Raw genomic sequence first — 16,034 nt, forward strand, 5'->3', positions numbered from 1 at the left:
TCCAGATGCTATTGTAATTCAAGTAATGAGGCTGCAGGTTGTGTTAGTGACTTCTCCATTATTTAGAAAATGGAGCTGTTTTAGTTTAAGTTGTTTGGCCCTTGTCCCAGTACAGCACTCCTGGGTGATTCTGTTATTAAAGTTTGCATAGGCAGACAGAGAAGTAAATGGAAAGGCAAGGGGAGAAATTTGGTTTTGAAAGGAATGATTGCGTTTTATTGTAACCTAAGGTAGTGCCTTAGTCAGCTATTTTTATGAACAGGAACCTGTTGCTAAAGGCTAAGATGCTTGCTGAATCATGGAGCAAGAGAAGTTGACCAGAAATACCTGTTTTAAGAGAAGGACAACCTTGCAACTTTCCAGGCTTTCCTTGTTTCCATAAGCTTTTATCATTAATGCATTACCATAGGTATTAGCAAACTGGTCAAAATACTTCATTAGGTCATATGTGAATGAAGGGTAGGTGAGTGATCCATATGATGATGACTGAGAAATCTGTACCTTCAGCATGAAGCTGATGGTATAAACCCAAAAACCCTTTGAGGTGAGGCTGGGTGGAGCATGGGAGGGGAAGAAACAACCGAGCAAACGGCCGAGTCAGTCAGACCCACTTCAAAGCTTCTGTGAGCCTCTACCCCCAAAATATGACTGAAAAGCTCTGTTTTAGTCTTCTGCTCCTCTTAGTGGCATATAGCTGGCATGTGTAAATAGCGCCTTTTAGAGTCATTTTTCCTATCTTGTAAATAAGTAAGACTTCAACTGTCCACAGGGGAGGTTTCAAAGTACTTTAGTGAATTGGCATTATATCTTATTCCCACTTTATATATGGAAAAACTGAGGTCAGGCATTTTCCCAGGAAAGCCAGGAGTAGAAATGTCTCAGCAAAGCCAGGAATAGAAATTAGGTCTCTGCCCTTCCAGTCTCCCCAGCTACCCATTGCCCTACCAACAGGGCAAGACTTGGTACAGAAGTTCAAATAGAATTTCCTGTATCATGTCCCCAGCTCTGATGTTTTCTATGTAGCCTTGCGCCATTCATTTAATGGTGCCGTTTTGAATTTGTTTTTCTGCACCCAGAAAATCGGGATCATACACTCGTAAGGAAGGGTCTTGAAGATGAATTGGTTCAAGCTTGTTCGTGAAGCTGTGAGCCGGCCATGTGGTATGTTCTCAATCCGTCCCTCTCTTGCATGTTATACTGTGTGTGGAGATATAAGCACAGCATCTGCGCCTTAGCCTAATCAAGGCTTGATGAATGAGGGCAACAGTCAGTCTAAAGGCGAGCCCTCAGAAAGGAGTCTGAGAGTCAGTGGTGTGCAACTCGTAAAGCCAGCTCAATCAGTTGTTAGTGTTGCACTTTTCACTTCTCTCAGCATTGTAAAGTGTCTCTTGAAACGGGCTGTCCTCTGAAAGAATCGCACACTAGTATGAGATGTAGTTCAGAGCTTTAACCACAAGCTGAAATCCTGAGATTCACACATGTTCGCATCGGATGCCTGCTAGCTCTAGTAATGTCTGGTGCCTCTGTACCTGATAACACCTGTTCTAAAGGTGGGGTGGGGTTGGGTGAACCGTGTTTCACAATGATCTGAGAGCTGACACAGCTTAAATCTGTACTTATATATTTCAAAATGCTGATGGAAGCATCTCCCACACAATATTGGATGATTTTTCAATGCTGAGCAAAAACAGCAACCTGCCCTATGCAGGGGAGAAGGTACGAGTTGTTGGTGAATTGTTCTCAGCTCTGAATTTAGTCCTGGTGCATAGTGGCTTTCAAATTGCTGGAGAATCAAGGCTTCCCTTTCTGATTTTGGCTTCCTTACTATGCTGCCCTGTCAAACCCTTTTTCATTTTAATTGTCATCAGCATTCTCTCCCTATCCGGTCTTCTTAATGTGAAAGCTCAGGTTTCAGGGGAGATTTATTTTAGCACTTGTTTTTTGGCATTGCAAAATGGTCTAGGTGCGATTCTTTGTCTAGCCTACAAAACACTGACTGGCTTGCATCAGGGGAGAGATCTAGGGGTATCTTTCTGCCTGAACTGATAAATAGACCCACAGCAACATCCTGCTACTTAGAAGACTGCCAGATGGCACTAAAGAACATTAAATCACTCCTCAGAGCTATCTTTCAGAGTGCGGGATGAAAGCCTGCCATGGGTAGGGAGGGGAAAGATCTAGTAATGATGGATAGGGATGAATTTTGTAACGGGCAGAAAAAAATCTTACCCTCTCTCCTTGAAGGTTGGAGATGTTTGGCCAGCCTTTCCAGACTGAGGGCAGAGAGGTAGGTAGCTCTGTTTCTGTCCTCAGTTGACCAGAGAAGGCAGGGTGATGGTACACCTTATACACAAGGGCTGTAAAATTTACTTGGCCCACAGGACTTGTCCTCAGGCTGGATTGGGCCCATGGACCTCCCTCCCCTTCCCCAGCATGCCTGATCTGGCAGCTGCTCCAGCCAGAAGGGGGGGGCAGATGATGGGGCTCTGGGGGCTGGGTCCAACAAATGATTGTATGTTTGACACACCTGTTACAAACTAACTGAAAGGGAGATGCGTAAGGTTGAAGCCCAAATTGGGATCTGGGAAAGGGGTCTCTTGGGCCAGCAAGTGTAGCCCCCTGTCTTTTCAGGCACTCATTTACCTAAAGATCCTCCGTTCTATGAATTGCTACATCAGACTCTCGCACCATTGCTACCAGGCACAAAGCAAAAATTCCAGGAGCGCTGAACATGCGGTAGGGTAAAAAACGGGAGACCAGGGCACTGCCACTACTACTGCAGTGGTGGGGCAGTAGCTGGAAGAAGGACCAGGCCACAGAGAATGGCAGAACCCCCTCCCAGCCTTTGCTAATCTGATGCAGGGGGAAAAAAAAATCTTGTTGATCTCTTATTTGTGAATGGAAATGCACCTGTGTGTTCTTTGTCTCCATGGACCTAATCTGGAGATTCAGTTTTGTAACATGCATCTAGTAATGTTGATCTTCTGCAACTCAAAACAAGCAAACAACCCTCCCCTGGTTTACAGCGGGACCAAACTGTTAAGAGGTCGAACAGTTAGCAGTTAGTTGAAACATAATTTGAACCTCCTCTGATAGCTGCCTCCTTCCCTCTACATTCCCATTTTCTACATAGACTACTTAACAATCTCCCTCCACTTCATCATAATGCTTAACTTTAACTCCTTGGTAGCTGGCTCATAAGCTGCTTTTGAGAGAAACTGTCAATCTAACATTTTAAAATAAAGCTTGGGCTTTGTTCTTTCCAAGAATTCAGTTGCTGTTTATACTGATAAGACATGAGGTGTCATTCAGATAGTTTTTCCTGTGGCTGTTCCTCACACTGCAAACCGCTTTTGTGGAAGACAAAGAGCCACCCCCAAGAGACTCATTCCCATCCCAATGTCTTCAGTGCCTGGTTTCTGCTGGCCATAGTAAATAGGCCTCTTTGCTGCGTCTAAACCAAGAATTAGAAGCAGCTCAGGACCTTATCATAGTGTTCCCGTCAAGTGCTATACATTGATCCCACTTTTTATTATGCAAATAATTTTGTTTCTGTTGATTCCAGGGAGTGCTATGGCTTTTTTTTGCAGTAAGAAGGTGGAAAGGAGGAAGACAAAGAGAGAGTCTGATTTATTCCGATTTTATTTCTGTCACAGTGCCAACACCTAGATAGAATAGAATGACAGAACCATTTATTTCTGTTTCCCCTTCATTCCAGACCTTGGGATGAGTTGCCCTTTCTTTGAATAAAGGTTGGCTGGTTGAGTCTTTCTGTCTGTACAAATAAGATGGCAACTGCTAAACTGCAAGCACCTTTTAATGCTTTAAAAGTAACTTGCACAATAGATCTACCTCTGCAACAGGCCAATTTTCCTATGTGGAAAAAGGCACCCAAACTTTCCGGGTGAAAAAGCTCCTCCACCTCATTCTGATGTTTTCTCCATTTCCCCGTGCCCCCATGAGAAAGGTGGGTCCTGCATCCTTTAAAGCCGGGGTGTCAAAAGATTTGGCCCACAGGTCAGATTGGGCCTGCAAAACTACCATTTGGTCAGTGGGGCTCCTGGATGAGCTAGGAATTTGGGATTGGCTGGAGTACTAACTAGTTGTGGGACAGTGGGTTCTTTAGTCTTCATTTTTTTGTCTGTAAAATGGGTATAACTTCAAGAGTATTCCACTTTGATACCATCAAATGAAAAAGTCATAAAGTGCCAAGCATTGTTGGTTGTTACCTTTATGCTTGGGGAGGAAGTGACTGCATCAATATATAACCTCTCTGCTCTCCCTTCCTTCTACAGATTGGTTACATTCCCTCCGATTTCTGTCAGACTAGTACAGTTTATGAAAAGGGATGTGCAGGCACTATAGCTATAACCTCCCCAGACTACAAGCAAGTTACTTACCCATCATTTTAACCATTTATGGTCACTGTAAATCCAGCAATAAATTGGCTGGGCAACCACACTCAGTGAGCCCACTGCCAAATGGAAACCACAGAGCTTATAGAATTCACCAAGTCACTCACGCTCCCAGTTGCAACCATTGTGAAGTAGGTAGGGCACTTCCTGAACTTCATCCTGTGGTTTATTTTGTCTCTGGGCTGACATGAAGATGTTTAGCCTTAACCCTTCCTTTCAAGCGTTGCTAGCACTGTTTGCAGTGCTGCATGGCTTCAGCGATCAATTCTGTTTCTTGCAGTACACAAATGAGAAGGGATGGAGAAGCAAGTGCTTGAAGGCCAGCCAAAACACTGTCTGAGCATTGAAGCCCAGAGTGGCCAGAATATTTCCTGCAGATCTTGCCATGTTTCTTTTTGGTATGGTAGATGACAGGAGCTCTCAGACAGAATGCTTTGGTAGTCTTGGATGGTGCCAACTGCATTGCTGGTACTTAGCAAAATTAAGTCATTAAATCAATATGACAGGGAATAGCAGAGATGCAATTAAATGCCTATTGGCTTTGGACTCCTAGTCCGAGGGTTCGGGCCACAAGACCTCACTACCTCATTGCGATATTTGCATCTAAAGTACCTTGACTTTCAGACTGCTGTGAGTCCCCTTAGCGGTGTGGGGTGATTTGTACCATTCTAGTATTGCTTATGTTTTAAGACGGGGGTTGGCAGGCTGGATCCAGCCCATGGAAAGGTTTGGATCTGGACTGTGAAGGTGCGCAGTGGCATACAGCTGTGCTGTGCTGCCAATCCCCCTCCATAACCCTCCCTGCTGCCCTCTTATGCCTGCCCTGTCCTTTGCTGCAGAATTTGCCTGTCCCCATCGGGGATGGGGCAGCACTGTACCCAGACTCCTGGTGGCCCCGGGTAGACTTTTAGTATGGGGGGGCCTTTGCCAGAGAGAATGATGATGATAATACAAAAAATTACAATTTCTGGGCCCCCTTTCTTTCTGGGCCCCAGGCGGCTACCATGCCTGTATCCGGCCCTGCAATGGGGATTGGTGGTGCAGGTAAGCATACCTGGGTTGTGGGGTGAAGATACAGGGCCCATGGCTCAGACTAGTTTTCAAGCAGCAACCTAGGGCAGCAAAAAGTTGCTGATCCCTGCTTAAAGATTCCCTTCTGTACCATCCAAACACACTAGTACCTTTATGGGATACCAGAAGGGCAGCCAATATTCTTGCCCCCAGCTATCAGTGAGAGATTAATCAAAAGTATCTCTGTCCTGTTCTGGTTAGATCGGATCTTCCATCTGAAGTAAATTCGGAGGATTGCGCAGTTTGTGGCACGAATGTTTAACGCAGCAGTCTTTCTCAGAGCTGTATTTCGTGGCCCTTTCTACCCCATCCATCTTAGCAAGGCCTTGTTCCTTATGTCTGCTGTGGCAGTGCTTGTACTTTACACCGGAAACCCTTTAATAATGGTTTGACTGCTGGATCAGGATGGATCTCTGTGAGGGAACTGATTTAATTACAAACATTTTGTGGTTAAGGGAAGCCAACCTAAGTATTTAAACATGTGGTTGAAAGGGAAAAGAGGGAAGTGCATTGTTTGGCTTACACAGAGTTCCCACTTGGCCTGCATTGGATCCCCATTGGTTTTGTACCTTTCCTGTGTTACCCCAGTTCCTTTCTGCTGCATTTATATGGTACATGTGGTGTGGCGTCTTTGCTGGCTAGCAGCCCTCGAGTAATGACTGTTATTTCAGAAAACCTAATAACTGCTCAGGCTGCCTCTGTCGTACAATGAGGAGTAGTGATTACATGCTGCGGAGGAAATTAAATTGTCAGGAAAGACCTCGTTCATAAAAAGCAACAGTTAACTCCTTTATTTTAAGACTGTAAAATTGGGGATTGGAGGGTATAGCTAAATACCCCCCTGTTAACAAATAAATAAAAAGCACAAAACAATATTGCATAGGGCATCATGATACTTCCTAGGTTTCTGTAGCAAAGCATGTTGCACTTTTTCACGCGCTTCAATCACAGAACAGGCCAACATGCAGGAATAGGGGCTGTCCTAGGTGCAGGCTTGCTTAAGATGGGCAGGAGTGTGTGGATTTAAATGCATCCATCTTCTCTCCTAAAGGCAGGTTGTAGTGCTGCTAAAAGGCCTGGCACATGCAGAGACTGAATTCCTTTAACCTTGCCCCTGCTGTAGTCGGTGGCAGCTTCTTACACATGCTTCTTTCCCCTTTTGGGCTGCTTTTAAATGGGTCACCTCCAAGGGGCTTAAGGGAGGATTCATTCTCCATGGATAGTATGGAGCAAAGGACGCCAGTTGTGATGGTACAACTTGGAACTGCTCTGAGACCACCTACATGTTTTTTCACAAATTATATACAGCTGTCAAAAATGGGTTTTGGCTGCCACCAATGTGGTGAATTTAGATCGGTTCAAAGATGAAAGGCCTCAAATCCTGTTTACACATCTGTCGTGACTTACTGGTGTGGGAACAGGGAACCCCAGCCTACCAAAGCCCTTCAGAGAAGGGGAATGAATTAGTTGTGGGTTGCTTGTGTGGTGGTCTGGGATGCTGGGTGACTTTTAAATGTGTATTGCACTCAAGCTTCTTGAAAGCGTGTCGTTGAAGAAGATGTCCATTTTGAGGTCTTGTAAGGTATGCGGCGGTGAGGGAACGAGGTTCTGGCTTGAGAGTTCAGGTGTCTGGGAAGAATGCTGAGTAGCGAGGCTGCCTAATGACTGTCTTTTGCTCTGTGGCACTTGTCACCCTTGTTTAACATAGTGTTATGTAATATCTGTTCTCTGCGTTATTGCAGTTAACTGCAACTGGCCACTCCATTGTGATGGCTTGTCTTGTAGCAACCAACTCAGCATAGGAACTCGGCAGAAACTTTTCCTTACCAGCTGGCGCTCTCTGTTTTTGGTATACAACTAAGTGTTCTTTGTGCTTTTGTTTTTTTATCTTGCAGCATCTGGAGGGGGCCAAATGTGAACTGCGTTGACAGTACAGGGTATACTCCACTGCACCATGCTGCTTTGAATGGTCACAAGTAAGTTCTCTTGTAGTGCCTCTTACCCCAAAGGGTACTCACGTGCTTTGCAAGCTTCATATTTATGTAGACTGCCTTCATTCATAACTTAAGTGCCATGCTACCTCCTCTGGGAGAGAATGGTGCAGTGGTGCCAACACTACACCATCTTCAGGACAAGAGTAAAGAACGCTATTGCAGGGAAACTGCGGAGGAAAAGCTCTGTCGAATGTAATTCTGTAAGTTTAAAATTTGGCAAGGATAGTGGGGCCGTCTCATCAGTCTTGTTTAACAATCATAGTCAGTGAGTGAGACTTTTTGTTGCCTATATTATTCAGAAGATTCCTGCTTCAGCACCAAAGTCCACTGGAATCCCACTACTACATGTATGTAGTCACTAGTTGTATTTGTGCTACAATACGGTAACATGCAGTTTTGTTACAACTGTCAGTATGTATGGAGACTCTTGTCTGCTCACTATTGGTGAAGATTATTTATTAACTTTTCAATAGTTCTTTATCTACTGCAAACTTTTTTTTTCTTTTAATTTGGCTTGCCTTGTTCTCTGACACTAAAGACTTGCCTACCATTGGCTTTTATGCTGGTGTCAGTGCACCTGTGTCCGCTCCCAGTGCAGGTATAAAATAAGCAACTTGACATTTAATTAGTTCTTGTCCCACTCGTATTTGATTCCTGGGCAGCTAGTCTACTTGAAGATATTGCACCAGTGGAAAAAAATGTAGAAAGTTCTTAGCTCATCTTCCTGTAACTCATTTCACTGTTTTTTGGGCAGCACTCTGGGAATAATTTGAATTTGCAAGATTTTCAAGACACACCATGAAAATAATTCTATTCAGATTTAGGTTACTGAGCAATAAAACTCAGCTTTGGGTATAGACTGATAAATGCTTGTCTTTGGGTTTCCATGGGATGGAATAACTGACTCGGAAGGCATCCTTATTTTCCAGGGACGTGGTGGAAGTTCTGCTGAGGAATGATGCACTGACCAATGTAGCGGACTGTAAAGGTTGTTACCCTCTTCACTTGGCAGCCTGGAAGGGAGATGCAGAAATAGTGAAACTCCTCATCCACCAAGGACCCTCCCACACTAAAGTGAATGAGCAGGTCTGGATATTTTCTTCCTCTTAATTGTCTCTAATGTGCCAGTGGAATAATTCTCCTACTTTTGGGAGGGGGGGAAACCTTTTTAACCGCACAACATAAGGCATCCAGCAATAGCTGCTTCTGGGGAGTGTTAAAAATACCCAATTTCTGATGGTACAAAGAATGATCCGTCTCTAGAGTTTATAAAGCTCTAACTGACTGATTAAATTGGGATCTAGGGTAGTTGGTTGCAAGCAAGCAGTACGAACTGCTGAGTGCATAGACTGCAGCCTGCTTCTTTACTGGGACTCGAAAGCTGACACTAATCATTTCCTTTCTAGTTGCTGTGTAATTAAGAAAAGATTGCTAAAACTGTCAAAGGATACATTGGCTCCCTTCTGTTGGGGAACTAATCAAAGCAGCTTTGTTTTAGTCTTTGTTTGGCCACACTCTCCTAGCTGCTCCACTGGCTGATTTCTACCACTCGTGCTCCAGTTAACTGATTTAGTGGGGGGGGTTACCATTTACTCCAAGTAAAGGAATATAATGTATTCCTAGAAAACAATCATTGTTGAACGAGGGAGGGCCTTCCTTACGTGTGATGCAGACTGTCTTGGTGTGCTGGAACCTGCTATTCTGTGCAGTGATTCTGTTGTCCATCTTGGAGCACCAGCCTCCCTGCTCAGCTTCCTGAGGCCAGGCTGCAATTTTCTTCCACAGCTCCAGTGCTCCCCTCGACAGAAAGCAGAGCAGGAGCAATTCATGTCAGTTCATCTGTGTGTGTGGGGCAGCTGGGCACAAACAGTTTTCTCATTTAAAGAATCCTGCTTGAGATCCAAACCATTTGCCCTTTTGTCTAAGCATTTGGAAAAGGAACCTTTGGAATAATGCTGTTCTGCTCATATTGCTTAACCACTTGCAGCCTGGAAGGCAAGTGCTCTCTTCAGGACCCTCCCTAGGATCAATAACCCTCTCCCTGCACTAGAACTGTCCTCCGGTGGTTGGAGGAGAGGCCTGGGACTTGGGAGGTCTAGAGTTTAAATCCTGTCTCTGACACAAGCTCACCCCTGCAACCTCGGGGGCGGGGGGGAACACTCAAGCTCTCGATTCCTCATATGTACAGTGGAATTCCTTGCCTTGCAAGGCTGTGATAAAGGCTAAATTATTTGTTCATAAAGCACCTTAAAGATGAAGAGCACTGTGGAAGCACTAGTTATTACCTTTCCTCAATGAAAAGCAAAACGCGCACATTTTAAAATGCTTGTTATGCTTTTCAGTCACCTTTTTGGTTCTGGGCTCTTCTTAACAAAGCCCTCTGGCCCTGCTTCAGGCAGTCACTCTGTTCTCTTTAAATATGGGAGAGCATACTGGACCGTTTACAATCCATCTACAGTGGGAGTCCACTGAGGGCCCTGTGAGTGTAAAGAAAAATGGTGCTGCTGTCAAAGGTCAGGAGTAGGACAGGTATGGGAGAAACCTTTTCAGAAAATTAAAAGGCATAGCGTGATCTTGCCAGGTAATGGCTGATTGATTGGCTCTTTCAGCCGAACCTTTTAAATGAGTGAACTCAGTCCAAGAGGTTGCATGATGCATATGTTTTAAAGATGTGTAAATGATGTGCACAGTGGTTCAAATGATGAGATGTGACAGCTGGAACGGCCAGTGTGGTTAATTGCTTTGGACTAGAACAAGATGCCGTGTTCTGTCATTTCCACCCCTCCAGAGTCACCCATTGCTTTGTTACTGTATCTCGCCCATTTCATTATCACATTTTATTTTTCTTTTTCCTCTCCTTTTTGTAGAATGCTCTTGAGATCAAAGAACTCAAAAAGTACGGCCCCTTTGACCCATATATCAATGCCAAGGTGTGTACTTTGCTCTCAGGATTTCACTGCATCATTACTCCAGGCTGCATTCCTACCTCCAGGTGCATTGTCATCCAGTTGGCTGATGATGATGATGCCTACTCAGTTTCCAGCCACTTGGGGAATAGTAAAATGCAACCATTTACTTACTGTTGGTTTCTTTCTTTTTTTTTTTAAACCAGTGATAAGTTATTTCAGTGATAGACTATTCCTGACTTTTCTGGAGCTCCTTCTGTACTTAGACTTATAGGATTCAGGGTTATGGTCAATTTGCCTTATTTGGCTGGACAACTTCCAAAAGGTAATGTCTTAATAAAAATGCTCCAGGTATTGTCTCACATTCTAAATTGTTAACAAGCACAGGATGGGAATTTTTCTTTGCTTAAAGATGGCTGCATTTTTCTCTGTGGGCTGTTGAGAGTGAATTCCATGTCATTTTTCCCTACAAAATGAATAACGCCATGCTGCTTTACTAAATGGGTGGCTCCTGCTTCTGGTGGTGGTAGGGAGAAGGCTGGGGAGGAGGGGCAAGGCCTGTAACATTTATACCCCTAGGGTCCTCCATGTCTTGCTTGCCGCATCACACTCATCTTGGTGTTTTAGTCCTTGTGTCTTGTGTCTGAGTCTTCACTTCTAATCTTCTGTCTTTGCTTTTTTGTGTGTGCTTTTTTGCCTCTTTCTGCTTTTTAGCAGTTCTCGATCCACCCAGGGGCACAGAAGTAAAGAGTGTATGATGCACTGAAGCTGAGCAGTTGGGGTGGGGGGGAAAAAAAAAGTTCCTAAGGTCACTTGTTCTGTTTACCACTGAGCAGACAGTGGTGTTTTCTCAGACGCTCGCCATGTTTAATTGAGTTTTATTTATAGCCAGGCTCCAGGCAAGCGATGGTATAATAGTCTGCTGATTTATCGTGGGATGCTTCTGCTTTCAACTACCACGCCAGGGTTACTTCTAGCCAACTCTTTTGGAGCCAGCCAGCCATGGTAGATTTTTAGCTCTTCGAAGTTTAGTTAAAACTTCCACTGTGCTTGATCTGCAATACTTATAAAAACACAGGCCCCAAATTCCAGGGCTTGCTGGTTGATGAGAAGTAAATTTTTTGTATTATCACTCTCCGGTTTCAGGAAACACTACTCTAGTGCATACTTGTTTTGAATGAAAACATTTAAATGGCGATTACAATTAAAGTCTAGAAAGGAATTTTATAGCAAGAAATGATCTCCTTTGAGATGTGCCATAGGAATTGGGAAGCTAAACCTGCTAGAGCTTTCAAGAATTGTGTTTATCAGTAATTGTGAATGGAGTATTATAGCACAGTGCAGTTGAACAGCGAGTGATCAAACTAATTGGAACCACCCCCTGCACAATAACAAACACATGCAGTTGAGAGTTCCCATCTGCTATACCTGTTACATCTGTTTGCTCCTGCATCTGTACAAGTTTAGCAAAACCGTTGCAACCATTCCGGGTTACATTTTGTACAGAAGTGTGCAAAGATGTCAACTCCCGTTCCCGTTTTAAGCATTTAAAAGTGACCTCTGTCAGAGATTGCTTTGTAAAGTATTTTGTCAACCTGTAAGCAAATTTTAGAAAGTGTTTTTTTGTTTGTTTGTTTGTTTGTTTTTTGTGGCTCCCCCCCAAGCTTTTGCAAGTAGCTAGACCGAAAAGGAGCAAGAACTGTTTATAGAACTATACAGGAGACGGAGAAATTGCAGTGTAGAAACTGTGCGGTAACATGAGGTTGTTCTGTGTTCTGCATCAGAGTTGAAACGTTCAAGGGACCAGAGGCTGAGCAGACTTGGATTGTTTACTTTCTTTTGGAATTGCCTTTTATTAAAAAGGATATCTTTTAAACTTGTCTTAGGCTAGTCGTGTTTTGAACATAACTTGACGCTAGAATGGTTTGTTACTTACGATGGTCTGTTCAAAAGCTGATCCAGCGGGCCTCTGGGTTACTTTTGAAAATGGGGCCTGAGTGCTTTGAAAGTGTGCACCCTTCAGAGTTTAGCCAAGGCTGCCTACACACAGGCTGGAGATGGTAGAGCTTTTTGTGAATTCTGACAGAATACTTTTCCCGCGGTGGATGTGTATTTGCCTAAACAAAACAAAATAAAAAGCTTTGAAAAGATGCAGTTCCATTTTGTGAAAGTTGGGTGGAACTCGGGTGCAAGCCTCGGGCAGAACCCTGCCTACCGGGCTGGTTTTGAAACCTCTCCTGCTTCCTGAAAGGCTGATGGGAGGGTCCCTGTATCACCTAGGTCCCAAGCTCCTGGGCTACTGGCTCCCTTAGTCCATCAGGTGGAATTTTATTTTGCTGTCAAAGTGACCTGTGTCTATGTTCCAAAACCATCTTTTCTTTTCAGACTGTTTCCACGGAGATCTTCAAGATTTTTGTTCCAAGTTAGAATGAAACCAGGTGTCAAAAGTTTTTTGGAATCCTCCATGAAATGGACTTATTCTTTATACACTGTAGCTCCAGGCACAGTGACACACTGGCAGTTGATGGAAATCATATTCTGTGTAGGCATAACTAATAATGCCAACGGCTTCTACCCAGCGCCAGAAAACAACCAACCAAACCCAAAATCTGGCCCAGCAAACAAAAGCCAATACCTTGCCCCTTTCCTTGATAGCCTTGATGATAGGTGGTAGATAGATGGTCTTTGAGCATAACCTGAATATGGAATCGTAGAAAATGAGGGTTGGAAAGGACCTCAGGAGGTCACATCTAGTCCAACCCCCTGCTCCAAGCAGGACCAGTCCCAACTAGATCATCCCAGCCAAGGCTTTGTCTAGACGGATCTTAAACACCTCCAAGGTTGGAGACTCCACCACATCTCTCGGGAGCCTGTTCCAGAGTTTTACTGCTTTCCTAGTGAGGAAATTCTTCCTAGTACCTAATTTAAATTTCCCCTGCTGTAACTTGAGACCATTACTCCTTATAGATTCATAGATGTTAGGGTCGGAAGGGACCTCAATAGATCATCGAGTCCGACCCCCTGCATAGGCAGGAAAGAGGGCTGGGTTTAGATGACCCCAGCTAGATGCCCATCTAACCTCCTCTTGAAGACCCCCAGGGTAGGGGAGAGCACCACCTCCCTTGGAAGCCCACTGCAGATTCTGGCAACCGTTACAGTGAAGAAGTTCTTTCTAATGTCCAGCCTAAATCTCTCTGTCAATTTGTGGCCATTGGTTTCTAGTTACTCCAGGGGGTGCCCTAGTAAACGGAGCGTCTCCTATTCCCTGCTGCCCTCCACTGATGAATTTATAGGCTGCCAGAAGATCACCTCTCAGCCTTCTCTTGCGAAGGCTGAAGAGATCCAGGTCCCTCAGTCTCTCCTCATAGGGCCTTGCCTGCAGGCCTGTAACTATACGAGCGGCCTCCTCTGAAACCTTTCAAGCTTCTCCGCATCCCTTTGAAGTGCAGCGCCCAAAACTGGACACAGTATTTCAAATGCGGCCTGACCAATGCCACACAGAGTGGAAGCATCACCTCCCTGCACCTGTTCATCATGCATCTGATAATGCATGATAAAGTGTGGTTAGCCTTGTTGATCACTTGGTCGCATTGACATCTCGTGTTCATCTTGGAGTCAACTGTGATCACTCACAGCAATCGCTCAGCCACCAATACTCCCAGCTTCTCAGAGCACACACCCCAAACACACACAGCCCACCAAGCAGATGCTTGGCAAACGAAAGGCACAGGCAGCTCTGGATCACCTGCCTTCCCTGGCCAGGGCTTGGTGCCTGGCTTCTCTTCCCCTTCCTCCTGATCCCAGCACACTGCCTGCAAACTGCTTACCCTGTTGGCAATCCCTGTTCGTTGGCTCCTTGGTCTGCTGGCACACTCCTTGGTCGCTGGCACATACCTGCTGACACTATTTTGGGGCTTGTGATGGCTTTGTGTAGAACAAATGGCCTAAGTAAGGGTTAACTTTGTGGGTTACAAACTCTTGTTTGTAAAGATAACTGTGACTGTCTTGCTACTTTTTTGCTTTGGCTATTTCCTGTGAGTGACCAGTTAACCAAAACCAGAGTAGAAAAACTAGTTAAAGGAAAAAATGAACGGCACTACACAAACCACCCTTGCCCTTTTTTTAAATTGGTCTCTGGAAGCAATTGAATAGTGCAGATGGGGTTGAAAATATGCTATAAATCTGTGCAGGTTGCTAATAAAAGTAGAAGCTTACCATCTGGGATCTGCAAAAAATCAAAAACCCCAAAACAAAACAAACAAACAAAACTGGTCAGGGAACCCATCTGCAGAGCTCCTGAGAACAAGTCATTTTTCTTTTCTTTTCTGAGGATCCATTTTTCTTTTCTCTTTCTTTTGTTTTTATTTTCTTTCCTGAAACTTATTGTAGAGCTGGGCACCTGCAGGAATGAACTGAGATCTACTGAGCCGGAGCTACCATTCGTGTTAATGGGAATTGTGGGTGCAGCAAAGGGAGTGCATGTCCATCTGCAGGATGGTGGAGTGTATCTGATAAGGGAGCTTGTGGCTTGTTTCTTACCCTCTTGTTGAGCATTTTCTTGCTTTTTCTGGTATTCCCTGGTGGAGAAGTTTGGGTCTTGCTTAACAAGATTTTTCTTTTTCATCTGGGGGGGTGCCTTTGATTACAATCACAGTCTGAGAAATGTGCAGCTGAGAGTCCTATGTACTGTGTTAGACGAGAGTGCAAGGAGATGCTGAGACACTAGAAGGTGCATTTTAGTGTGAGTGGTCAGTGCCATCCTAAACATGTGCTGTGTGAGGCATGGTGTTAGGGTAAGGATTATGGTAGATAATCCCAGGACTTCAAAAGCTCACTTAAGGCCTCTTCTGCCTCTACTGCCTGCTCAGATTTTCATGGGCAAAGTCTTGTGTAGCACAAGCCATGCCATTCCCCTCTGTGAAGGAGAAAGGTGCTGGTACTTCTCAAGGATTGCAGTTCCTGGATTCTGCTGGGATTTCTTTTTGTCCTAATGTCATTTGATTTAAGCAGTCTTGTTCCCTCTGATTTGCTAGGAAGGATTCCTGACCCCCACTCCCATATCTGAGGTCAAAACTGCCTGGGTGTTTGGGTATTTGCTGCTAGTCTTGTCCCGCAGCCTTCTCCTGGGATGGTGTATGTGGGTGGTGATACGGGGAGAAGGGAACTGAACCTTCTCTTCCTTGAGTAGCTCCAGTGCTTGCATTTGCCCTTCGGGTGCTTAATCTTCCCAGTTCTTGTCTGCTTGATTGCTGCCATTCTTAGGTTTCTGTTGAGTACATTGGTACTTATTACCCTCCTTGAATTTCCTTGTTTAAACTAAGTAAAGTGATCTTAGAGCAAATCTGAAGGGGCACAGTGTAAAAGTCCAAATCACACAGATGGTGCCACTGGTTTCTCCTGGCAGAAGGGATGGAAAGCTTTGGTGTCACAGATCTCTCTGCTGCTGAAGCAAAACATCTATCCCGCAGACTGTATAGGAGCTTCTGGCTCTCTTTCCATGCTGGGAATAGGTTTGAGTTGGATACTAATGGTACATACGGTCTTTAAGCATGTGATCTCTTCTTGAAACAGGAAAGATTTAATAGATTGTACAGGGCTGAAAGGGACCTCACAGATTATCGGGTCCAGACCCCCCCCCCCCCCCCCCC

General features: G+C 44.6%; 1 protein-coding gene across 1 annotated transcript in view; it reads left to right on the top strand.

Moving 5' to 3' along the window:
- The first annotated feature begins 1,085 nt into the window (after positions 1-1,085).
- ANKS1A (ankyrin repeat and sterile alpha motif domain containing 1A) overlaps positions 1,086-16,034 on the top strand; it is a 116,667-nt gene continuing 101,718 nt past the window's right edge. Inside the window, 4 exon segments of the mRNA XM_025206067.1 lie at positions 1,086-1,161; positions 7,382-7,462; positions 8,410-8,566; positions 10,348-10,410. Coding sequence (XP_025061852.1) covers positions 1,157-1,161; positions 7,382-7,462; positions 8,410-8,566; positions 10,348-10,410 — 306 coding nt within the window. The 5' untranslated portion in view covers positions 1,086-1,156.

This window comes from Alligator sinensis, unplaced genomic scaffold (genome assembly GCF_000455745.1).
Source record: "Alligator sinensis unplaced genomic scaffold, ASM45574v1 scaffold872_3, whole genome shotgun sequence".
Lineage (NCBI taxonomy): Eukaryota > Metazoa > Chordata > Crocodylia > Alligatoridae > Alligator > Alligator sinensis.